General features: G+C 41.8%; 1 protein-coding gene and 1 pseudogene across 2 annotated transcripts in view; one reads left to right on the top strand and one right to left on the bottom strand.

Annotated features, from left to right (window-relative positions):
• The first annotated feature begins 7859 nt into the window (after positions 1 to 7859).
• Positions 7860 to 18099, top strand: LOC131707235 (trichohyalin-like; annotated as a pseudogene).
• Positions 18100 to 23316: 5217 nt separating this feature from the next.
• LOC117968461 (major histocompatibility complex class I-related gene protein-like) overlaps positions 23317 to 26960 on the bottom strand; it is a 57535-nt gene continuing 53891 nt past the window's right edge. For both annotated transcript variants that reach the window (XM_059009618.1, XM_059009619.1), the window contains one exon: positions 23317 to 24553. In XM_059009618.1, the coding sequence (XP_058865601.1) occupies positions 24511 to 24553 (43 nt within the window). In that variant the 3' untranslated portion in view covers positions 23317 to 24510. The remainder of the gene's footprint in view (positions 24554 to 26960) is intronic.

The following is a 26960-nucleotide window of genomic DNA, read 5'->3' as shown; positions in this document are numbered from 1 at the left end:
GAGAGGAGCAGGAGCTACCTCTACCTCCAACACCACCATTGGGAGAAGTGGAGCTCCTGCTGCCGCCTTCATGGCCAGGGGCTCTTCTCCCACCGTCGCCATCGCCTGGGGATCCCAGTTCGCCATCGCCTGGGGTCACTGCAGGCATCGCTTTGCTTGGGGTCGCTGCCAGCCCTTCATGGCAGCAGGGAATACTGTGGCCGGAGCCGCACAAAGGGGAGCTACCGGCTACGAAGAAGTGGGGGGAGGTGACGAGACCACCTCCACCACAGCCCCGACTACCACCCCTGTGCCATAGCCCGGCGCCTGGGGGTTGGTTCCCTCAACCTGGGCTCCCAGACACCCAGGCTGCATGTCTGGACCTCTGGTCGCTGGGCCTGACTCCCAGGTCGCAGCACCACCAGGCACAGGAGGTCGTCTGGTCTCCTGCTCCACTCCCCCTGGTTGCCCAGACGTAGCCTGGGCTCACACCTCTGCCTGGGGCTGCAGCCGACTGCTTGCCTGACTGCGCTCCTGACGCCCCATCCACTACGCCTGGGTCCCCTGTCGCCGGGTCTCGGTCCCGCCAGGAAGGCACCGGACTATGGACTAACCCTCCCTCAAGGATGGGAGAGGAAGGACAATAGGGGACTTGAGGGAGGGTGGATGGCTTTCAAAGGGGGGGGAGGTGGCCGTGGGGCCATGTGTGCTGCGCACAAGGGGGGGGGGAAATGTGGCAGGGCAGGGCCCTGCCTGTAAATAATATTATTGTATGGTGATTTGGTGGTGGTTGGCAGGGATGGGGTTAATTTCCTATCCGTGCCAAAATACATGTGAGAATGTGGCTGGAGCTAATTGAAAATACATGTGAGAATGTGGCTGGAGCTAATTGAGTAATTGATAATTAGGCTCCAGCTACATGGTATAAAAAGGGGAAATTCCTTTGTTTGGTGGAGGTGTTTTGGGGTGAGTGGTTGTTTGGTGATGCTGTGTTTTATTTTTGAAAAAGAACTGTAGTGAAAGCGAATGCTCAGCCTACATGTTTGTATTTTGTTTAAACCTTTTGTTTTGGCCCTTGCGCCAGTTATTTTGTAAGTTTTATGGTGAAAGTTTTGTATTTGTTTAACTTTTTTGTTTTTGCTCTGTGAGCGTGTTTTGTTTGAGTTTTTGATTTACTTTTGTTGATTAAACCGCGCAGCAGCGCTTTAACTGCAGTTCCTTGTCTCTGAGTCTCTTTGCCTGCCGAATAACATCTGGGCCCATGACACTACCCTGTCACATGACTTCATTAACTTACTCCGACAGTTTATAGTTTGTTTTGATTGTCTTTCTGCTGTAGCAAACACATAGCTTGGACCTCCACAGGTCTGTTAGAATGAGGGTGTGCTGTAGTTGATTTTAGGCATGGGGGTGTCCCCAGGATGCCGTTGAGAGCCACGGCCCTATCACATGAAGCTTTCATTTTGCACAGGTTATCCGCCTCCTAGCGTCTGCAATGGACTACTTTAATCTGAACCCAAGGGTCGTCTTCCTCTCCAGAGCGCGGTTAATTGTAGTATTGAAAACGTTTTCAAAAGTCCAACTAAAAATACAAATAGTTGTACTCTCCAGTTGCCAGTAACAAACAATTTAGTCTTATCAGTTCAATTTCTAAGTCCAAAGGCTTAGCTTGTATTTCTTATCACATTGTTTTATGGCAGCTCTATAAATGGCAGACAAAGTAGAAAGATGTTACAAAACTGAAAGTTCATGAATTCATGAATAATCATTTATGACTGTCTGCATGTAACAATACCATGTGTGTTGTCCTTTAGTACAATCAGACCCTGGTATTCTGCTTGGCACTGTACATTACAGATGAAACAAAACAACAATAAAAAGATTTCTTTCAGCAGAAATCAGCCATGTCTAAGAAAGTTCATATTTGTTTTGTTTATCTGCTGGCAGTCCTGTGCAATGTGATATTTTGCTGCATTAGATTTTGATAAATCAATGTTTTTCCAATGTTTTCTTAGAGAAATCAAGGGAAGTAATAGCTTTTAATAGTGATGAGATGCAGAAAATGTGTAAGTGTGACAGAGAGGCCTATGAGAGACGTGCTTCAGATCGTTGTTGCTTTGATAGAACAGTTTTCTAAATCTTCCACATATATTTATCATTACGAATGAACTTTTCTGTTCATTGTATTTCATAGTTACAGAACGATGCACTTGCAATCACACCAGTTACAATCTAGCAGGGTGAAGCGTGTACAGGTTGATATATACGTTTGGCAGGGTGAAGCGTGTATGGTTGATATATACGTTTGGCAGGGTGAAGCGTGTATGGTTGATATATACGTTTGGCAGGGTGAAGCGTGTACAGGTTGATATATACGTTTGGCAGGGTGAAGCGTGTATGGTTGATATATACGTTTGGCAGGGTGAAGCGTGTATGGTTGATATATACGTTTGGCAGGGTGAAGCGTGTATGGTTGATATATACGTTTGGCAGGGTGAAGCGTGTATGGTTGATATATACTTTTGGCAGGGTGAAGCGTGTATGGTTGATATATACGTTTGGCAGGGTGAAGCGTGTATGGTTGATATATATGTTTGGCAGGGGTGAAGCGTGTATGGTTGATATATACGTTTGGCAGGGTGAAGCGTGTATGGTTGATATATATGTTTGGCAGGGTGAAGCGTGTATGGTTGATATATATGTTTGGCAGGGTGAAGCGTGTATGGTTGATATATACTTTTGGCAGGGTGAAGCGTGTATGGTTGATATATACGTTTGGCAGGGTGAAGCGTGTATGGTTGATATATACGTTTGGCAGGGTGAAGCGTGTATGGTTGATATATACGTTTGGCAGGGTGAAGCGTGTATGGTTGATATATACGTTTGGCAGGGTGAAGCGTGTATGGTTGATATATATGTTTGGCAGGGTGAAGCGTGTATGGTTGATACATACGTTTGGCAGGGTGAAGCGTGTACACGTTGATATATACGTTTGTGTGTGGCTGAGGTAACAGACCTGCTGCACCTGTGAGTCCAGGTGAGTATGTGGTTGGGTTGATTGAATAATTGATTGGCAATTAACCCAACCACATGGTATAATAGAGAGCTCTTTGTTTAGAGATGTCGCGGCGAGAGGTGAATTAACCAAATACCTCATAAGAATATAGCCAGACTGGGGGCTCCCGAGTGGCGCATCCAGTAAAGGCGCTCCACGTGGAGTGCAGGATGCGCTCTATAGTCTGGACATTGCGAGTTCGAGTCCAGGCTATTCCTTTGCCAACCGAGGACGGGAGCTTCCATGGGGTGGCGCTAAATTGGCCGAGCGCCGCCCGGGGCGAGGGAGGGTTAAGTCGGCCAGGGTGTCCTCGGCTCAGAGCGCACCAGTGACCCCTGTAGTCTGGCCGGGTGCCTTCAGGCTTGCCTGTAAGCTGTGTTGTCCTCAGACGCTGTAGCTCTGAGGTAGCTGCATGGTGAGTCCGCAGTGTGAAAAAAGCGCGTGTGTTCGTCTTCGCCCTCCCGAGTCAGCGCAGGGGTGGTAGCGGTGAGCTGAGCCTAAAAATAATTGGCCATTTCCAAATTGGGGAGAAAATAATAAAAATAATTGGCAACGACTAAATTTATAAAATATATATATATAGCCAGACTACACCATATTATGTTTAAAGAAAATAAGGAGTTGTATCTAATTAGATTTTATTTGTATTATAACACACAGGTTCGAGGCATCAGAGGGGAGGCAGCAACCAGCCCACAACCACACCAAGGAGGACAACAATCATATAAATCAATTGTTTTTTTTTATTTAGAAAGAATACATTTGATAAAAACAGTAATCCACATGTTGGAGGATTATTGGTCAGAGGGGGGATACAAACAGGTAGAGATTACACAGAAACAAATCGCGGTTGAATGTTGCACTTGCCCTGGCTGGATCGTCGATGGGGACGTGGCTCCAGTCTCCTGCCACCCGAATTTAGTATCTCCAATTACCCTTTCCCCAGCAGGGGGCGCCACTCCATCACCGAGTCCGAGCCGGCAGACTAATGAACCCTCTCTTATTGGTATTTCCCCAGCAGACAGCACGATCGATGGTTGGATCGGGTTCAATGGGGTGGTGGTTCAGTCAGTATTCTATCAGGGCTGGGCCTCCACTTCCGAGTTCAGAGCTTTTAGATAAAGCACAGTCAGCTCCTTAAATAAGGAACAAAGTAAGAAAGGTGCGTTTACTTTCCAGGCCGGGTAATGTTTATTTATCTCTGTAGTACAGTCACATACATTATTCTCTTCTCCTTCCAAATGTACAGTAACCTCCCCTCGATTCACAGAGATTACAAATCAGTATAAAAACACAACAACTCATTCCAATTACTAACAACGCGATCGCTATGGTTAAAAATAGAATAGGTATCCTCTCCCAAAACCAGTTCATGACTAATGAAATTTTTAGCAGCAAGTATATCTAGCAGCAGTAAGAAAGTGCAAGTTGGAAATATAACCAGTTGAGATTACGAGTGGAAAGTGCTTATCTTAGACAACCACCAGCAGCAGCAGAACAAATATATAGCCTCAACATATACCAGTGGTTTGGAAACGCTTAGCTTTTGATTTAGCAGCTAGATACAGTATAGCAATGAATTAAAAGACTTCGCTTTTAGTTTAGCAGCTAGACGTAATCGGGCAAGGCCCCACTCCCCAGCTCTCGAGTATCCCTCTGTCCGGTGAAGTGCACAGCGTTCCCCCGCCGCATCTGCTAATCTTCCCCGCTTGTTTACAGCCGGTGGCGCATCCTCTCGCAGATTTGTTCCGCCCGGCTACAGCTTCCCTCGTTCTTTAGGAATTTTTAAATAACTTTAGCATAACAGAGGCAGTGATAAAGGGACTAGGAGCTCTTAAAATAAACAAATCACCTGGGCCGGATGAGATCCTCCCAATAGTACTCAAAGAAATGAAAGAAGTTATTTACAAACCGCTAACCAAGATCATGCAACAGTCTCTTGACACGGGTTGTACCGACAGACTGGAAAATAGCAAACGTAATACCGATCCACAAAAAGGGAGACAAAACCGAACCAGGTAACTACAGACCAATAAGCCTGACTTCTGTTATATGTAAACTTATGGAAACTATAATAAGATCCAAAATGGAAAATTACCTATATGGTAACAGTATCCTGGGAGACAGCCAGCATGGTTTTAGGAAAGGGAGATCACATCTAACTAATCCCACATAAAAGATTAATTCTCAAACTGAACACAGTAGGGATTCAAGGAAATGCATGCACATGGATTAGGGAGTGGTTAACATGTAGAAAACAGAAAGTACTGATTAGAGGAGAAACCCCAAAATGGAGCGAGGTAACCAGTGGTGTACCACAGGGATCAGTATTAGGTCCTCTGCTATTCCTAATCTACATTAATGATTTAGATTATGTTATAGTAAGCAAACTTGTCAAATTTGCAGACGACACAAAAATAGGAGGAGTGTCAAACACTGTTGCAGCAGTGTGGCAAAGTGGTGAGTGAATACAGGTGTGTGCAGTGCAGAGCTGATACAAAACAGACAGACAATGATTTCCAGGTGCAAGGGTGTTTATTGATTTAATTGACAATGTCCAGATCCTTATGGCGAACACCTGTAAATAATAATGTTGGAGTGATACAGCGGCGTGTATCACTCGGTATTTGTAAATCCCTGCAACCAGAAGTCCAGTTTTACACACCAACACTAAACATGAAACACAAACACAGTTCTTAGTGATAGTGAATACGTGCAAGTGGTGTAATACAGTTCTCTGTGAAATGCAGGGGTGAAAGTGATGTCCGGGTTTATGCTGGTTTTCACTACAGCTCCGGATTGTGCTGCTGGTAGTCTATTAAAAAACAGACAACAGTTAACAAACACAAGACAAAACTCACGGTTCACAATGCTGCAACACAGACTCCTTGTAGGTTTAAAACACTAACCATTTACCAAGGAACAGATCACATCCGCTATGACCCCTATATGTACCCTCGCTCATGACCCCTAGGTTAACGAGCACATCTGCTCCTCCAATCCTCGGATGTCACACCATTTACCATCTGGGTCATTGAGTTTGGATACCATAGCTCCACCCCTTTCCTAAATGACCGACTTCCACCTACCCTACAGAATAAATTGTTGTGCCATTTAGTTAAGGGTACTCTGTTCCTGTTACACAGTGCCCTCACAAGTCGAGAGGGAGATCTAACACCAAGGATCATTCGATCTCTGTCACAAGCAGCAAAGGTCATTCAAAATGATCTAGACAGCATTCAGAACTGGGCAGACACATGGCAAATGAAATTTAATAAAGAAAAGTGTAAGGTACTGCACGCAGGCAATAAAAATGTGCATTATTAATATCATATGGGAGATACTGAAATTGAAGAAGAAATCTATGAAAAATACCTAGGAGTTTATGTTGACTCAGAAATGTCTTCATCTAGACAATGTGGGGAAGCTATAAAAAAGGCCAACAAGATGTTCGGATATATTGAAAAACACCTCGTTACAAAAAGTATATTGCTACTAAACTAGAAAGAGTGCAAAGAAGAGCAACCAGAATTATCCTGGGTTTAAAAGGCATGTATATGCAGTCAGGCTAAAAGAATTGAATCTATTCAGTCTTGAACAAAGAAGACTATACGGTGATCTGATTCAAGCATTCAAAATCCTAAAAGGTATAGACAATGTCAACCCAGGGGACTTTTTCAACCTGAAAAAAAGGACCAGGGGTCACAAATGGAGATTAGATAAAGGGGCATTCAGAACAGAAAATAGGAGGCACTTTTTCACACAGAGAATTGTGAGGGTCTGGAACCAACTCCCCAGTAATGTTGTTGAAGCTGACACCCTGGGATCCTTCAAGAAGCTGCTTGATGAGATTCTGGGATCAATAAGCTACTAACAACCAAACGAGCAAGATGGGCTGAATGGCCTCCTCTGGTTTGTAAACCTTCTTATGCTCTTATGTTCTTGTCCAGCAGCAGCATGTGCACAAAGCACAAGATCAAGTAAAATAAAGAAACATACGTCAAGAGTGCTCAACATAACGATTCAACCAAAAATAAACAAATTGTGAAAAAAATCAATTCAGTGAACCATTCAAAATCATCACAATCGTAATAAATTAAATAAGAATCCACACAGACCTTTGTCACCCAGAGCTGTGTGTGCTCAGAAGACTGATATTGCTGTGTGGTCTCAATCAGTGTTACTACATGAGTTGCTTTTATTTTATTTGTAAGAGAAAATAAAAGTGCACAGCAGTGCTTTTGAACTGCACTAATTCTGCCTCCTCTCAGTCATTACAAACACCGCTGTCAGCCGTGCCACTAGATCACTCTCACTCAGTAGTAGTAGTTTTTGCTCCAGTATTTGAAATAAGAATAAAATGTGAAAACATAAACAAAAAAAGCAATCAAAAGCAATTGAACAATCAAAGTATAAAACAGATATTATAGTTCAATTACAGTGGAACTTGGACTCTCCTGTACTTAAGTTTTAATGAAATAAAAACTTTCTGGTGTAGTTTGTCTGTAGACGTCAGACCTAGAAAGCTTACAGTATAATTAATTTATTTCTTTCTTAGCAGATGCCCTTATCCAGGGGGACTTATAATTGTTACAATTATATCACATTATTTTTACATACAATTACCCATTTATACAGTTGGGTTTTTACTGGAGCAATCTAGGTAAAATACCTTGCTCAAGCATACAGCAGCAGTGTCCCCACCTGGGATTAAACCCACGACCCTCCTGTCAAGAGTCCAGAGTCCTAACCACTACTCTACACTGCTGCCCATAAAATGTGCACTATTTTAAACCACACAGGTAAGTACTTTGTACCATAGGCTATCAAAGTCTGCATTGGACCAAAAACTACAGAGGAGAACAGGACAGAAGAGATTGAAGGCTTTGAAAGGTAAAGTTAATTTATTATTTTTTTTACATTGTGCTGCTTATTATATTTATTTTGAGAGTAGTCTGCATGGGACTCATATAAAGTGTTTCATTCTGTTTATACAAGATTAGAATGGGGTTGGTCCGTCACCAAATAATGAATATCTATACTGAGAGAGGTACTTAAGAAAAGAGCTAATTATTCGATAGCTGTTTTAAGGTGCATGCTGTCGTTTTAATTAAGGCTTATGCTAAACTCTTTATCAGGAAACGATACATTCATAAAACTCTAGATGTACACAGATATCTAGGTATCAATGCTGTGTGGTCCAGTGGTTAAAGAAAAAGGGCTTGTAACCAGGGGGTCCCCCGGTTCAAATCCCACCTCAGCCACTGACTCATTGTGTGACCCTGAGCAAGTCACTTCACCTCCTTGTGCTCCGTCTTTCAGGTGAGACGTAGTTGTAAGTGACTCTGCAGCTGATGCATAGTTCACACACCCTAGTCTCTGTAAGTCGCCTTGGATAAAAGCGTCTGCTAAATTGATAAACAAATAATAATCAATGTCTACTTTTAACAGGGACAAATGACACAAAATAAAAGGACATGTTAAGAAAGAAGAAGAATGCACTATTCTAGCAGCAGTCCTTTCGCTTTTGAATATCATTAGTGTCGGATCACTTCATCGTAGCACCAGCTCTTAGTAGTAGTAGGGGGGCAGTTGGCTTCAGAGAGAGAGACAGACAGACAGAAGCCACACCAGCCACCTAACCAGAATACCTATACAGACCTGGTGCCTGCTATCAATATCTGTATAACAGATTTGTAATAATATTTATTTCTGCACTTAAAGGTTGTAGAATAAAGTCACTGTTTATTAAATAAAGTAAAAGCAAGATTTAGTTTTGCAACAGTACCACAATATAATGATGGGATACACAGATAGATAGATAGATAGATATATGGCACTCAATTAAACAGTATATGAGTAACTACAGTAATACATATATTATTGAAAACATCATAAAATGATAAGGGGCAGCATAAAATAGAGAAAGAAACTGAAATGTAAAGCTCTGTGCTCCTTAATAATTTACTTATTTCAGTTCTGAAGAAGCTGAAATGTAAAGCTCTGTGCTCCTTAATGATTTACTTATTTCAGTTCTGAAGAAACTGAAATGTAAACCTCTGTGCTCCTTAATGATTTACTTATTTCAGTTCTGAAGAAGCTGAAATGTAAAGCTCTGTGCTCCTTAATGATTTACTTATTTCAGTTCTGAAGAAACTGAAATGTAAAGCTCTGTGCTCCTTAATAATTTACTTATTTCAGTTCTGAAGAAGCTGAAATGTAAAGCTCTGTGCTCCTTAATGATTTACTTATTTCAGTTCTGAAGAAGCTGAAATGTAAACCTCTGTGCTCCTTAATGATTTACTTATTTCAGTTCTGAAGAAGCTGAAATGTAAAGCTCTGTGCTCCTTAATGATTTACTTATTTCAGTTCTGAAGAAGCTGAAATGTAAAGCTCTGTGCTCCTTAATGATTTACTTATTTCAGTTCTGAAGAAACTGAAATGTAAAGCTCTGTGCTCCTTAATGATTTACTTATTTCAGTTCTGAAGAAGCTGAAATGTAAAGCTCTGTGCTCCTTAATGATTTACTTATTTCAGTTCTGAAGAAACTGAAATGTAAAGCTCTGTGCTCCTTAATGATTTACTTATTTCAGTTCTGAAGAAGCTGAAATGTAAAGCTCTGTGCTCCTTAATGATTTACTTATTTCAGTTCTGAAGAAGCTGAAATGTAAAGCTCTGTGCTCCTTAATGATTTACTTATTTCAGTTCTGAAGAAACTGAAATGTAAAGCTCTGTGCTCCTTAATGATTTACTTATTTCAGTTCTGAAGAAACTGAAATGTAAAGCTCTGTGCTCCTTAATAATTTACTTATTTCAGTTCTGAAGAAGCTGAAATGTAAAGCTCTGTGCTCCTTAATGATTTACTTATTTCAGTTCTGAAGAAACTGAAATGTAAACCTCTGTGCTCCTTAATGATTTACTTATTTCAGTTCTGAAGAAGCTGAAATGTAAAGCTCTGTGCTCCTTAATGATTTACTTATTTCAGTTCTGAAGAAACTGAAATGTAAAGCTCTGTGCTCCTTAATAATTTACTTATTTCAGTTCTGAAGAAGCTGAAATGTAAAGCTCTGTGCTCCTTAATGATTTACTTATTTCAGTTCTGAAGAAGCTGAAATGTAAACCTCTGTGCTCCTTAATGATTTACTTATTTCAGTTCTGAAGAAGCTGAAATGTAAAGCTCTGTGCTCCTTAATGATTTACTTATTTCAGTTCTGAAGAAGCTGAAATGTAAAGCTCTGTGCTCCTTAATGATTTACTTATTTCAGTTCTGAAGAAACTGAAATGTAAAGCTCTGTGCTCCTTAATGATTTACTTATTTCAGTTCTGAAGAAGCTGAAATGTAAAGCTCTGTGCTCCTTAATGATTTACTTATTTCAGTTCTGAAGAAACTGAAATGTAAAGCTCTGTGCTCCTTAATGATTTACTTATTTCAGTTCTGAAGAAGCTGAAATGTAAAGCTCTGTGCTCCTTAATGATTTACTTATTTCAGTTCTGAAGAAGCTGAAATGTAAAGCTCTGTGCTCCTTAATGATTTACTTATTTCAGTTCTGAAGAAACTGAAATGTAAAGCTCTGTGCTCCTTAATGATTTACTTATTTCAGTTCTGTTGCAGAGACAAAACAACTGAGGAAGGAGTGGTTTAGAAGAGACAGACATGGACGTGACTTCAAAGAGAAGACACAGTTACAGCTCTAGACTTCTGATGTCAAGAGACCCTAACAGGTAAATCCATATCTCATTTCTCTGCCTGATCCAGTTTAATGACATTCCTGTTATTTCCAGATGTAATTAAAATTATGCAAGAGGTACATCATGTATTGTGCTGAATTGCACAGTATTGAAAAATAAACAGAGATGGAATCAAAACAACACAATACTTTGATATATATATTTTATTTTGTATCCCAATATTAGGTACTATATATATATATACAGCTCTGGAAAAAATTAAGAGACCACTGCAAAATTATCAGTTTCTCTGGTTTTACTATTTATAGGTATATGTTTGGGTAAAATGAACATTTTTGTTTTATTCTCTAAACTACTGACAACATTTCTCCCAAATTTCAAATAAAAATATTGTCATTTAGAGCATTTATTTGCAGAAAATGACAACTGGTCAAAATAACAAAAAAGATGCAGTGTTGTCAGACCTCGAATAATGCAAAGAAAATAAGTTCATATTCATTTTTAAACAACACAATACTAATGTTTTAACTTAGGAAGAGTTCAGAAATCAATATATATATATATATATATATGTATAATTTTCTACTGTAAATGATTCATGTTCTGTGTGCACATCTTTGATATTTGAGGTCAGTGGAGCATCTTGAGACATTTCACCAGCTTTTTTGCAATCTTGGGACGGTGGTTGTTATTTTTTGTTACTTTTTGCTTAATATGCGATAGTCTTCGGCAACTTCGAGTTGCCTATAAAATGTTGTCATGTGAAAGGCTTGCAAAGCGAGTTATGGATGTAGATGCAATATCAAACCACTCCCCCTTCTTCACCCAATTGCAGTGACCGCGTGATAGCTCCATTCTGGGAAAAGGGCTTGTTTGGTTTCCAGGATGTTTCACTTGGAATTTTTGTTGTGTTTTAATCCCAGGAAAGTTTCTGTGGCCTTGTTTGCAAAGCTTGATTCAGCCCTAAATGCAATGAAAGGGGAAATGACTCAAATTGTATCCCTTGAAATGTGGATACTGTACACTTGAGCATACACTACTGCACAGTAAAGTAACATTTAAAGGATGGACAGGCTATTATCCAAACATCAACATTCACTTTGTGACATGATCCGACAAAAGCAAAACTTAAGAACAAGTGTTCATAAAACAAACAAAATGCTAACTACTAGCTAATGTTTGAGGCTTAGTTCAGAGTATTTTCAGTGCTTTCCTTTAATCTCAGTCTTTAAGTCTACATCACCTGAACTGTTTTGTTTAGCGCATTTTCTGGTTTAAACGACTGTAACCTTGTATGTAATATATTTGGGTTATCACACCGTGCTAGGTTATTGATAAAAGGAAAAATTACAACAACTATCAGGACATATCATGTAAATAATTTGATCTTTTCTACTCTGTATGTTTCTTCCTTTATTAATGTAACAATATATTTAGTCTAGTATTCAGTATTGGTTTGATTAATTGGATTGGCTTTTATGAAAGGTGAAACTGTTATGCCTGATAACACAAGTCTAGGTTATTCAGAAGAACCAGTTCAATGAGACTTCAAGTAACTGGGGGGCTTTAACATCAAAATGCCTTTAATGATGATGATCTAAATGTGTGTGTTTCTTCCAACAGTCTGAATGTCCAGGAGGGAGCAGAGATGTCAAATGAGGAGGAACAGGAGAGTCAGAGGAGGAAGGAAATGGAGGGGGAACAGAGGAGAATGAAGGAAAAATGGTGGATGAAGATGGTGGAAGAACAGAAACATATACGGACGAGGGAGATGGAGGAGGAACTGAAGCAATTGGAGGAGAAACAGAGGAGAGAGATGAATGATAAACTGAGAGAGGAGGGTAAGAGGATGATGATGGAGAAGGAACGGAGGAGAAAGGTGGAAGAGGAACAGAGGAGAAAGATGGAGGAGAACATAAGGAGAGAGTTGGAAGAGAACAAGAGGAAGGAGATGGAGGAAAACAAGAGGAGGGAGATGGAGGAGAAACAGAGGGTCGGGAAACTGAAAGTGAAGGAGATGGAGGAGAAACAGAGGAGGGTGGTGGAGAAACTGAGGAGAGAAATGGAGGAGGAACAGAGGAGAGAAATGGAGGAGAAAGAGAGAAGGAAGATGGAGGAGGAAAAGAGGAGGGAGATGGAGGAGAAACATATGAGGGAGATGGAGGATAAACTGAGGGAGATGGAGGAGCAAAAGAGGAAGGAGATGGAGGAGAAGAATAGGAGGGAGGTTGAGAAACTGAGGAGAGAGATGGAAGAAACACTGAGGAGGGACATGGAGGAGAAACTGAGGAGACCGATGGAGGAAACACTGAGGAAGGAGATGGAGGAGAAACTGAGGAGAGAGATGGAAGAGGAACAGAGGAGGGAAATGGAGGAGGAAAATAAGGAGAAACTGAGGAAGATGGAGAAACAGAGGAGGGAGATGGAGGAAACACTGAGGAGGGAGATGGAGGAGAAACTGAGGAAAGAGATGGAAGAGGAACAGAGGAGGGAAATGAAGGAGGAAAATAGGAAGGAGAAACTGAGGAAGATGGAGAAACAGAGGTGGGAGATGGAGGAAAGACTGAGGAGGGACATGGAGGATAAACAGAGCAAGGAGATGGGGGAGCAACAGAGGAGGGAGACTGATGAACTGAGGAGAGAGATGGAGGAGAAACAGCAGTGGGAGATAGAGGAGAAACAGAAAAAGGAGATTGAGAAACTGAGGAGAGAGATGGAGGAGGAACAGCAGTGGGAGATGGAGGGGAAACAGAAAAAGGAGATTGAGAAACTGAGGAGAGAGATGGAGGAGAAACAGCAGTGGGAGATAGAGGAGAAACAGAAGGAGATTGAGAAACTGAGGAGAGAGATGGAGGAGAAACAGCAGTGGGAGATAGAGGAGAAACAGGAGAAGGAGATTGAGAAACTGAGGAGAGAGATGGAGGAGGAACAGCAGTGGGAGATGGAGGGGAAACAGAAGAAGGAGATTGAGAAACTGAGGAGAGAGATGGAGGAGGAACATGGGAGGGAGATGGAGGAGGAAAAGAGGGAGAGCAAGGAGAAAATGGGTAAGATAGAGAAACAGAGGAGGGAGATTGAGAAACTGAGGAGAGAGATGGAGGAGAAACAGAAGAAGGAGATTGAGAAACTGAGGAGAGAGATGGAGGAGGAACATGGGAGGGAGATGGAGGAGAAAAAGAGGGAAAGCAATGAGAAACTGGGTAAGATGGAGAAACAGAGGAGGGAGATTGAGAAACTGAGGAAAGAGAGGGAGGAGAAACAGCAGTGGGAGATGGAGGAGAAACTGAGGAGGGAGACTGAGAAACTGAGGAGAGAGATGGAGGAGGAACATGGGAGGGAGATTGAGAAATTGAGGAGAGAGATGGAGGAGAAACAGCAGTGGGAGATGGAGAAGAAACAGAAGAAGGAGATTGAGAAACTGAGGAGGGAGATGGAGGAGGAACATGGGAGGGAGATTGAGAAACTGAGAAGAGAGGTGGAGGAAGAACATGGGAGGGAGATTGAGAAACTGAGGAGGGAGATGGAGGATAAACTGAGGAGAGAGATGGAGGAGAAACCGAGGAGGGAGATTGAGAAACTGAGGTGGGAAATGGAGGATAAACTGAGGAGAGAGATGGAGGAGAAACCGAGGAGGGAGATTGAGAAACTGAGGTGGGAAATGGAGGATAAACTGAGGAGAGAGATGGAGGATAAACTGAGGAGAGAGACTGAGAAACTGAGGAGAGAGATTAAGGAGGAACATGGGAGGGAGATTGGAAAACTGAGGAGGGAGATGGAGGAGGAAGATGGGAGGGAGATGGAGGAGAAACAGAAGAGAGAGATTGAGAAACTGAGGAGAGAGATGGAGGAGGAACATGGGAGGGAGATTGGAAAACTAAGGATGGAGATGGAGGATAAACTGAGGAGAGAGATGGAGGATAAACTGAGGAGGGAGATTGAGAAACCGAGGAGGGAGATGGAGGAGGAGCATGGGAGGGAGATTGAGAAACTGAGGAGAGAGATAGAGGAGGAACAGAGGGAAATAATGGAGGAAGAACCGAGACAGAAGGAGAAAATTAGGGAGATAGAGGAGAAAAAAAGGCGAGAGATGGAAGAAGAACTGAAAGATAGGAAGGAGAAACTGTGGGGGATGGAAGAGGAACCAAGGAGGGAGATGGAGGAGAAACTGAGAGAGGCAGATGAGAAAATGAGGGGGGTGGAGGAGAAACAGAGGAGAGAGAGGGAGGAGAAACAGTGGAGGGAGGGGGAGGAGAAACAAAGGAGAGAGAGGGAGAAACAGAGGAGGGAGATGGAAGAAAAACAAAGGATGGAGAGGGAGGGGAAACTGAGTAGAGGGATGGAGGAGAAACCAAGAAGGGAGAAGGAAAAAACAAGTTTGATGGCAAAGAAACAGAGTAGTGGGATGGAGGAGAAAAAGGGGGAGAGGGGGGAGTTGCAGGAGAAAAAGAGTAGGGAGATGGACAAATATAGAGGGATGGAGGAGAAACCAAGCAGGGAGAAGGAAAAACCAAGGTTGATGGTAAAGAACCAGAGTAGTGGGATGGAGGAGAAAAAAGGGGAGATGAGGGAGTTGCAGGAGAAAAAGAGTAGAGAGATGGAGAAGAAATATAGAGGGATAGAGGAGAAACCAAGCAGGGAGAAGGAAAAACCAAGGTTGATGGTAAAGAACCAGAGTAGTGGGATGGAGGAGAAAAAAGGGGAGATGAGGGAGTTGCAGGAGAAAAAGAGTAGAGAGATGGAGAAGAAATATAGATGGATAGAGGAGAAACCAAGCAGGGAGAAGGAAAAACCAAGGTTGATGGTAAAGAACCAGAGTAGTGGGATGGAGGAGAAAAAAGGGGAGATGAGGGAGTTGCAGGAGAAAAAGAGTAGAGAGATGGAGAAGAAATATAGAGGGATAGAGGAGAAACCAAGCAGGGAGAAGGAGAAACTGAATGTCATGGTGAAGACACAGGGAAGGGAGGTGGAGAAGAAACAGAGTAGGGGTATGAAAGAGAAACATATGGAGAGGAATGAGAAACCAAGGGAGATGGAGGAGAAACAGAGAAGGGTAATGGTGCAGAAACAGAGGTGTAGGATGGAGGCAAAACCAAGAAAGGAGGAGCAACAAATGCAGCAGAAGGAGAAGAAACAGAGGAGAGGGGTGGAGGAGGGACTAGAAAATGAAGGAGAAACAGGAGAACTTGAAGAGGAAGATGGAATAGAAACTGGGGAGGGAAATGAACAAGAGGAGGGAGAAGGAGGAGAAACAGAGGAGAGAGATGAACAAGAGGAAGGAGGAGAAACAGAGGAGGGAGATGAAAAAGAGGAAGGAGGAGAAACAGAGGAGGGAGATGAACAAGAGGAAGGAGGAGAAACAGAGGAGGGAGATGAAAAAGAGGAAGGAGGAGAAACACAGGTGGGAGATGAACAAGAGGAAGGAGGAGAAACAGAGGAAGGAGATGAACAAGAGGAAGGAGGAGAAACAGAGGAAAGAGATGAACAAGAAAAAGATGAGGGAGATGGAGGAGAAGGAGAGGAGGGAGATGAACAAGAGGAAGGAGGAGAAACAGAGGAGGGGGATGAACAAGAGGAAGGAGGAGAAACAGAGGAGGGAGATGAACAAGAGGAAGGAGGAGAAACAGAGGAGGGGGATGAACAAGAGGAAGGAGGAGAAACAGAGGAGGGAGATGAACAAGAGGAAGGTGAAACAGAGGAGGGAGATGAACAAGAGGAAAGAGGAGAAACAGAAGAGGGAGATGAACCAGAGGAAGGAGGAGAAACAGAGGAGGGAGATGAACAAGAGGAGAGAGAAACAGAAGAGGGAGATGAACAAGAGGAAGGTGGAGAAACAGAGGATGGAGATGGACAAGAGGAAGCAGAAACAGAAGAGGGAGATGAACATGAGGAAGGAGGAGAAACAGAGGAGGGAGGTGAACAAGAGGAAGGAGGAGAAACAGAGGAGGGAGATGAACAAGAGGAAGGAGGAGAAACAGAGGAGGGAGACGAACAAGAGGAAGGAGAAACAGAGGATGGAGATGAACAAGAGGAAGGAGGAGAAACAGAGGAGGGAGATGGACAAGAGGAAGGAGAAACAGAAGAGGGAGATGAACAAGAGGAAGGTGGAGAAACAGAGGATGGAGATGGACAAGAGGAAGCAGAAACAGAAGAGGGAGATGAACATGAGGAAGGAGGAGAAACAGAGGAGGGAGGTGAACAAGAGGAAGGAGGAGAAACAGAGGAGGGAGATGAACAAGAGGAAGGAGGAGAAACAGAGGAGGGAGACGAACAAGAGGAAGGAGAAACAGAGGATGGAGATGAACAAGAGGAAGGAGGAGAAACAGAGGAGGGAGATGGACAAGAGGAAGGAGAAACAGAAGAGGGAGATGAACAAGAGGAAGGTGGAGAAACTGAGGAGGGAGATGAACCAGAGGAAGGTGGAGAAACAGAGGATGGAGATGGACAAGAGGAAGGAGAAACAGAAGAGGGAGATGAACAAGAGGAAGGAGGAGAAACAGAAGATGGAGATGAACAAGAGGAAGGAGGAGAAACAGAGGATGGAGATGAACAAGAGGAGGGAGAAACAGAGGAGGGAGATGAACAAGAGGAAGGAGAAACAGAGGAGGGAGATGAACAAGAGGAAGGAGGAGAAACAGAGGAGGGAGACGAACAAGAGGAAGGAGAAACAGAGGAGGGAGACGAACAAGAGGAAGGAGAAACAGAGGAGGGAGATGAACAAGAGGAGAGAGAAACAGAAGAGGGAGATGAACAAGAGGAAGGTGGAGAAACAGAGGATGGAGATGGACAAGAGGAAGCAGAAACAGAAGAGGGAGATGAACATGAGGAAGGAGGAGAAACAGAGGAGGGAGGTGAACAAGAGGAAGGAGGAGAAACAGAGGAGGGAGATGAACAAGAGGAAGGTGGAGAAACAGAGGAGGGAGATGGACAAGAGGAAGGAGAAACAGAAGAGGGAGATGAACAAGAGGAAGGAGGAGAAACAGAGGATGGAGATGGACAAGAGGAAGGAGAAACAGAAGAGGGAGATGAACAAGAGGAAGGAGGAGAAACAGAGGATGGAGATGAACAAGAGGAAGGAGGAGAAACAGAGGAGGGAGACGAACAAGAGGAAGGAGAAACAGAGGAGGGAGATGAACAGGAGGAAGGAGGAGAAACTGAGGAGGGAGATGAACCAGAGGAAGGTGGAGAAACAGAGGAGGGAGATGAACAAGAGGAAGGTGGAGAAACTGAGGAGGGAGATGAACAAGAGGAAGGAGGAGAAACAGAGGCAATGGAAGAAGAAAATGAGGAGGATGATGGAGGAGAATAGAGGAGGGGGTGGAGGAGAAAGAGTAGGGGGTAGAGGGGAAAAAGGAAGAGGAAGGCAAAATGGAGGATGAACCTGAGGAAGATGGAAGAGGATTTTTTTTTCATCAGCTTCAGAATAAAGGAAAGTAGTGATTAATTTTCACTTCATGGCCAAACAAACTGGTTATGGATTAAATGCACATCCCAGTGGATATGGAAATATACTTTTAATGTTCTTATTGTTGGATCCATAGAATTTATATTTAATGATTTATTGATATTTTAAAATTGACTATTTACATGAAAAAACAAGCAAAAGAAGGAGATAGGCAGGATTTTAATGCATGACTTCAAGATTTACAATTATACGCCTGTTATCTTTGGCTTGGTGCTACAGAGCTAGTTGAAAACAGTTTGTCAGCTCAGTATTTGAGGACTTAAGATTTCGTTACAATTCTTACCTTCCTGACGCCAAGCTGAAAACTAGTAACTTTCCCTGGCTTCTGGTTCCAACCTGGCTTCCAGTGAATGGAAGGGGGGGGGGGGGAGGGTTCAAAAGCTCATATTACTATTATTAGCTGCCTTGTATTTTATGCTGAAAATAAATAAATATATAAAAAAAAATATATTAAAGAATAAATATATAAATTATTACTTGGAATAATGTATTTATTTCCACATGTATTTGTCACACTGCCCCTTACAAAATGAAAATCAAATAAAAATACATAAAAACTTAAAAAACATTGACAGTGTCCTCACATAAGGTACAAATGCAGACCTTGAACTCCAGAGTTAACATCTAGGACAGGGGCAGGCAACCCTGGTCCTGGAGCACCACAGACCCTCCTGGTTTTTAATTGACCCAACCCCTTTAATAACTTAACTGATTCAACGATTGGCTTCATTGGTCAGAATTGCCATTTGTTCCAGGTATTTAGCAATGGATGATTAAGAGATGCCTACAAACCTGCAGGACTGTGGCTCTCCAGGACCAGGGTTTCCTGCCCCTGATCTAGGATGTTGCGCACTGGTGTCAGGCTTTAGCAGCTAGACTTCACAGACACAATTTGAGTTCCTACTCGTAGTGAAATTATAATTCATGAAGGGAAAACAAAACCTCACAATAGCCAAAATTCACTTAGCATTAACCCGGGTTGACAATTTTAAGCAAATAATGTCATTAATGCAGACATTTTCCCATCTATAGTGTAGACAGATGTATATTTATACAAGTATTTGGTACAATACAATGTTTATATTTACTCTGAAATGTATTAATAATTTTCAGGTATGCTAGGAATCCGGTTGCTGTGGAATCACACGGATTACACGTGTAGGCAGACGACTGTGAACACATGTAAACAAGACGAGGCCGAAACAGCAGGGCCATCGAAATAAACCAGGGAACAATGAACTTATTTATTAAATTATTTATGTTTTAAAACAGCACCTATCGCACAAAAAAATGACCGGTGCTTGAACTTGCAACATGGCATCCTTGAAGAGCACACGGCCTTGTTGAAATGCGTTCATTTTTTAAGCTTACATCCAAGCCTGACCAGCTTTCGCTGAAAACCTGAAGGTTCTGCTCGCTTCTAGAAATGTTCCATTTCCTGTTTGAAAATATCCAGTTTCCTGTCTGTTTGATAGATACCATAGAATTTATTAGGTAGAAATAAATAAATAATTTAAATAAATGCATAGATGAATAAATACATTTAGAAATACATATTTTTAAATAAATAAATGTAGAAATGAATACGTTTATATTACCATTTTAAAATGTCATATTAATTGATTTGGCTGATGCTTTTATCCAGAGCAATTGAGATTTGTATACCTATATAAAAAAGTACGTTAAAAAAAAAAAAAAAAAAAAGTTATACAAGACGACACTAATCGTTCTTCATATGTGGCATCTGTGGAGTGCTGGTTAGAGCTCTGTGCTCCTGAGTAGAAGGTTGCGAGTTCAATCCCAGGTAGGAGACACACTGCTGCTTTACCTACATTGGTCCGGGAAAAAAAAAAAAACTATATAAATGGGTAATTGTATGTAAAAAATAACGTCACTATTGTAAGTTGGCCTGGATAAGGGTGTCTGCTAAAAAATAAAATAATATTTTTCAGGCCTGGTTGGTACTTGGATGGGAGACTGCCTGGCAATACCAGGTACTTCAAACCTTTCTTTGGAGTTTTACTCAGTGGTGTAGTCGAGGGTATACACAGGTAAACAGCGTTTACCCACTTTGAATTTGGGCAATATATCATTTACCCACTTCTTATATAAGGGATAAGGAGTTTACTCACTTCTACTCTCCTGTGATGCGCAAATCCTGAATATCCAAAATATTCCAGTGTGTTACAGCGTGTACCTCCGAAGGAAACAAGCACAGAATCACAAATCAAGATCAGAACCACAACTCTCAAATCTTGACAAAGTTATCGACAGTTTAAAAGAGGAAACATTTTCTGAACTGGAAAGAGATGAAAATATAATTCAGAGGAATCTGACTGAATATTATATGAGAAAAGCTGGCAATGTGTACCTTGTGAAAATACAAGGATGACTTCATGCAAGTGTGCAAAGAATTAGAAGAGAAATTGAAAGAGCTCAAGATCAAATATAAAAAAGCCATTGAAATCCATAAAGAAAACTAGACTTCATGAACAGCGCTTAGCCGGAGAGTTACAAAGCTGCTTGAACGCAGGAGCAAAAGAAACAAACAGTGATGTCTGATGTTCAGCTAAACCAAGAATTTGCAAAGATGTGGCAGCAGATGGAATGTGAAGTGCAGTTGAAAGGATTAGAGAAACAGGATAGACCTATCTAATAAGTAAGCAATAAGGCACGACAGGGTGTCTGTTACACTCTAATATCACCACTCCCCGGGCGCGGTGCATATCACGAGGTGAAGCCGAGTGGCTTGACCCGCCTGGGGCGTGCTGATGTTGGAGTATATCACACACCCTGAAGTGCATTATTGCTCTTACAAAATGGGTTAACTTACTGATTAGAAAAAAATAAAGTAAAAGCGTTTTTAATTAACAAAAAAGTAATGTTTATTAAATATCCTTCCGCCTGAAACTGAGATAAGAAAAAATAGTTCCAAATAACTTTTTTTTAATAAAACCAGCATTCATTTAAAAAAAGCGATTTATAGATGTTGAATTGAACATTGCCATTGAAAGTGCAGTTTTTCTTTATTTGATTCGTGACACTTCCTGTAATTCTTGGTTTTATATTACTGGCTATTTCCATCATGACTCAGCACAAATGAGTCTGCCTTGAAATCACGCAGACCCTTCCTCACAAGACCTGCGGCAGTATCAGGTGACAGTGCTGCTGTTTTTGTAATCATCCTTTGTGATGCAGGGTAAGGAGTCATCCAGACCAGATTTGTGCTGCCGCTTCACAGTGGCGAGACAGACGTTATTTGCATTATGGAATACCCTGTTACTTATCAAACTGACTTTACAGTTTACTGCTGGACAACGTGGAGAACTACTGGGTCCGTGTTAAGAAACAATTTAAAACAACGCCAGGCACAGCAGAAGAGATGATCCCATCGTACCTGGACACACTGATGTGGAGAGAAAGGTACTGCAGGAATTGTGGAGATGCATTTATAAATACTCTGCATCAGACCACACAGCTGCACAGGGGGTGAGACCCACGGCAGCAGACAGGGCAGGAGATGCAATCGACCAGAGAAGAACACACAGAGACGAGGCAGCGGCAACAAAACATCCATTTAACAACCACATCTTATTAAAAAAGCTGAAAGTTTAAGATATTATAAGATGCTATTTATTTTCAGAATGGGAGAGGGAAACGCTGTAGTTCAGGGAGAAGCAGCGGAGCGATCAGAACAGAGTTTTGAATTGATTTGAATTCTTACTTTTGCCTTGATTCACTTCTTTAATTAATCATTGGTGTCCGATTCAGACTCATTCGGGATCTCGTGTTCACTTTGGTTTCCCAAAAGGTCATCATCTACATAAATCTCATCAACACATATAATAAAGCAAAGGGAGCAGATTACAATGAAACCCATTGAAGACAGGTGCACTATTTTGTGGATTTATGGATTCAGTATTCTGACGGGCCGTGTGGCAGAAGCCCTGCCTGTGTAAATAATGTGTGTTGGGATGGGGCTCATTCCCATCCCTGCAGGAATGTGGCCATTCCCAAACTGGATAATCGATTGCCGATTTGGGGATGGCCACATGTATTTAAGAGGGAGAAAATTCTCTGGGGAGGAGGGAGGAAATCCTCTGGGGAGAAGGGAGTTTGAGGAAGGAAGTCCATGAAGGCTCCGCCCAGCCTGGCTACAAGAGGTATTGTCATTGATGCTTTCTCTCAGTGTTTCATTTGAACCTTTTGTTTGGTCACTGAACCATATTTGTTTGTTCTGTTTCTATTTGTTATTAAATGTGTGCATGAGAGCTTACACCCCAGCTAGGTGTGAAGGGCGCTGTAATAAATTCAAGCTATTATTATTACACCCCAGCTCCCTGTCTCTGAGTCTCTCTCTACTCTACAATGTAGTTACCACGATGCTAATGTCTGTCAGACAACCACGTAACGTATGAAATACTGCAAAACAAGAGAATAACAGTCAAGCAAGATGTCTGTTCTGATCTATTTGTTCTTTAACCATTGCATGAATGTAAAGTGTTGATTTTAGAGGTGCCCCCGCAGATCTACTTAACTAACCCCGTTCTGATCCTACATTAAGTGGTCTACTGTATTGTCACAGCATGTTACTGCAGTCTAATTAAAAAGCCCTCATAAACTACTCATACACTAGTATAGTTTTGTAGAAATGTTCAGGTGTTTTTCAGCTTCATTATAATATTGGAGTTCATGTTAGACTGGTGCAGAACCCTGAAAATAAAGCCCTAAATGTTCCAAGACGTTCCACACAGTCTCATAGTCAGGAACACACGTCTCTTTAGGAAAGTAGTTAAACTGTTACATTCCTGTTGAGTTCAGCGGTACAATATGAAGAAAGCTCCATTCATGTACACTGTTACCTCCTGCCTCAAGGTATTATTTCAGAGGCTTGGAAATGTTTTATTGAATATTGAAATCTATTAGTGCTTTCCACAGGCTTAAGCAGCTCCATGCTCAGGATCTTGTAAAGCGTGTTTAATAAATAATGATTATCTTTAGATACTCATTTGTATGTTGTTGTTTTTGATGGGTTTCATCTTGTATTGCTGACTGTACAATAAAGACTGTGACAGGGTAGCCGTGTGGTGACGTCAGGCCAGACGCAGGAAGAAACACAAAGGAGAAATACTGCAGTGCACAAAGACGCTGCAGCGCCGTTTATTTAAATAACAAGAATAAACACACAGAGTAAAAATAAATCAAACAAAACAACATCACCAACACTGAGGAAGACAAGTCAGGCTGGGCAGCAGCCTTCACTGATCCTTGGTTTCTTAGTTTCTTTTGTTTTCAGACGCCTTCTCTCGCTCACGTTCTCCCCACTACTCTCCACCCCCAACTGAGAGCGCTGCAGGTTTATATACCGCGCCGAGGGGTTTAACTAGCTAGTAATGATTCTATTACCCCTCGGCCACTATCTGCACCAGTTTATTAATTACGTGTGACTGCCGGCTAGTTTAACAACGCACTAGCGACAGCCACACATCACCACGAGGTTGTAAAATTGTGGATGGGGATTCCCATCCACGCTGCCAAACAAAACCTACGACTCTTCATAGTCACATTTACAAATAATAAAACACCACAATAATAATAATAATAATAACTCACCATAATAATAATAATAATAATAATAACTCACCATAATAATAATAATACTAAACTCACCATAATAATAATAATAATAATAATAATAATAATAATAATAATAATAATAATAATAATAATAATAATAATAATAATAATAATAATAATAATAATAATACCACAAAATAAATACAAAATGATAAATTGCACAGGGGCGGAGTGGTAACCCGGTTCTAAAATAAACAAATAATACATTTAAATCAAAACACAAAACAAATACATTTTACACAGGGCTTTGCCCTGCCCCCTATTCATGTGCGGGGCTCCCAGCCCTCACAAACACATTTATGCTTCACATGATACTCTTGATCACATTTCAAGATGCTCCTCAAAAAGCTTCACTTACAGTTATTTAAAGAATGTTTTTTCAGAGTTTGACTCATTACATTATTTTAGACTGAAAGAAGTTAAAAAAGTGACACTAATATATATATATATATATATAGATTTACTATTTACAGAAATATTACAGGTACACTGAAAAGTGAACATCTTCTGTACATCTCAAAGCTTCAGTAAAATAATAATACATGACATAAAATAATTCTACAAATGACTTCACATTCTTAATTTGACACAGACGGCTGCCACACAGCTTCCTTGTCTATTGGTCTGTGCGATCGCTCTGTGTGGTAATATCAGGCACAATGAAGTGGAAAAGATGAAGCTGAGTCGTTTATTCTGTCTGTGTCATCAGCTTCTCTGCAATGGGGTCACACCTGGAACAATACAGACATGGAACAAAGAGACTATGGTTAGTAAAGCACATGGGTGAGAAAAGCACAATGGAGTCAGTCTGTGTTTGTGTTTGCACCCTCAAAACTAGCAAGAAACAACTCAAAATCCTAACTGCTGCTCCCTGCACCTCTGTTACAGTCACACTGTTTCATCCTTACAGAAGATGGAGGCTCATTGTACTCTGCTGTGAACAGAATGAAAATTATACCCAATAATGTATAAGCTGTGATGGGATTAAAACAGATGAGATCAGTCAGAAGAGTCCGACATAGATTTTAGTCTCAATAACACAGAAATGTGTGACACATGCTTGTCTCAAATTAGTAGGTCCTGCCTCTTCAAACATCATGACTGATGAGATGGGTAGAAAAGAGCGGGCACTCTGAACTATCCCTACAAGCATCAGGCTCTTTACTGACTGTCCTATCAAGACAATGCTGGAGTATCAGTGAGAAGCAGGAGCGCTCTCAGGCTCTCCTCTGAACTCTACCCTCCTTGTTGGTGTGCTGTGCTCTGTCCTATCAAGACAATGCTGGAGTATCAGTGAGAAGCAGGAGCGCTCTCAGGCTCTCCTCTGAACTCTACCCTCCTTGTTGGTGTGCTGTGCTCTGTCCTATCAAGACAATGCTGGAGTATCAGTGAGAAGCAGGAGCGCTCTCAGACTCTCCTCTGAACTCTACCCTCCTTGTTGGTGTGCTGTGCTGTGCTCTGTCCTATCAAGACAATGCTGGAGTATCAGTGAGAAGCAGGAGCGCTCTCAGGCTCTCCTCTGAACTCTACTCTCCTTGTTGGTGTGCTGTGCTCTGTCCTATCAAGACAATGCTGGAGTATCAGTGAGAAGCAGGAGCGCTCTCAGGCTCTCCTCTGAACTCTACCCTCCTTGTTGGTGTGCTGTGCTCTGTCCTATCAAGACAATGCTGGAGTATCAGTGAGAAGCAGGAGCGCTCTCAGGCTCTCCTCTGAACTCTACTCTCCTTGTTGGTGTGCTGTGCTCTGTCCTATCAAGACAATGCTGGAGTATCAGTGAGAAGCAGGAGCGCTCTCAGGCTCTCCTCTGAATTCTACCCTCCTTGTTGGTGTGCTGTGCTCTGTCCTATCAAGACAATGCTGGAGTATCAGTGAGAAGCAGGAGCGCTCTCAGGCTCTCCTCTGAACTCTACCCTCCTTGTTGGTGTGCTGTGCTCTGTCCTATCAAGACAATGCTGGAGTATCAGTGAGAAGCAGGAGCGCTCTCAGGCTCTCCTCTGGACTCTACCCTCCTTGTTGGTGTGCTGTGCTCTGTCCTATCAAGACAATGCTGGAGTATCAGTGAGAAGCAGGAGCGCTCTCAGGCTCTCCTCTGAACTCTACCCTCCTTGTTGGTGTGCTGTGCTCTGTCCTATCAAGACAATGCTGGAGTATCAGTGAGAAGCAGGAGCGCTCTCAGGCTCTCCTCTGAACTCTACCCTCCTTGTTGGTGTGCTGTGCTCTGTCCTATCAAGACAATGCTGGAGTATCAGTGAGAAGCAGGAGCGCTCTCAGGCTCTCCTCTGAACTCTACCCTCCTTGTTGGTGTGCTGTGCTCTGTCCTATCAAGACAATGCTGGAGTATCAGTGAGAAGCAGGAAAAATAAAGATAACATAAAACATTCAAATAGCTGAGTGAATAGAAACACAGACACTCCAGGTAGAACAGTTGTAACCAAAATAGACACAGATCCAGTATGTGAGTGTTTAAACACGAGATCAGTTTATTAGCATGTTCATGACTTGCTTCTGCAGCAGATTGTCCCTGCAGTCTTTCCACGATAAACCTTCAATGGGAGACTTTAAGAGCTGGATTGTGGAGCTCAATACGATGTATAGGGCTCAAGAGCCATCTGTTGAACAGCCCTGATTTAGACTTCCTTAGAACTTTATTTTGTTATTTAAAGTCCTATAAGAAAAAAATTTAAGATTACATTTTTTATAAAAATATTTTATTGTCGTGTTCCGATGTTGTACAGAAATAAATCCATTCGATTATATCAAAAGATTCAATAGATTTGCACATTGTGTATTTGTGAGTGCACCGCATCACTGTATCTCATTAGTCCCTGTGCGTATCATGTTGCCGTCTGTTTCTGCAGTGTTTGTTTTTTTATATTCCATCATTTTGTGGAAACCAATTCTATTTGTTATTCTAATCGTCATTCTTCTAGCTTAGTGATTCACTAAGTCATTTATATGCTTACTGCACGCATTAGCTCTTCCTTGTACAGTATTTAGGTACCAAGATTAGAGAGATTCTAGTCTGTCATACATCAAAATTAAAACTCAGTCAAGTAGTCAAGGGTTACTGCACCGATGAAGGCACCAGCTGAAATGTTGATCTACTTGACTCGGTTTCTTTTAGTTTCACCTCAACAC

The sequence above is a fragment of the Acipenser ruthenus genome, chromosome 39, assembly GCF_902713425.1.
Source record: "Acipenser ruthenus chromosome 39, fAciRut3.2 maternal haplotype, whole genome shotgun sequence".
Lineage (NCBI taxonomy): Eukaryota > Metazoa > Chordata > Actinopteri > Acipenseriformes > Acipenseridae > Acipenser > Acipenser ruthenus.
Note: the sequence above shows the minus strand (reverse complement) of the source record. Positions and strands in the feature narration are given on the sequence as shown.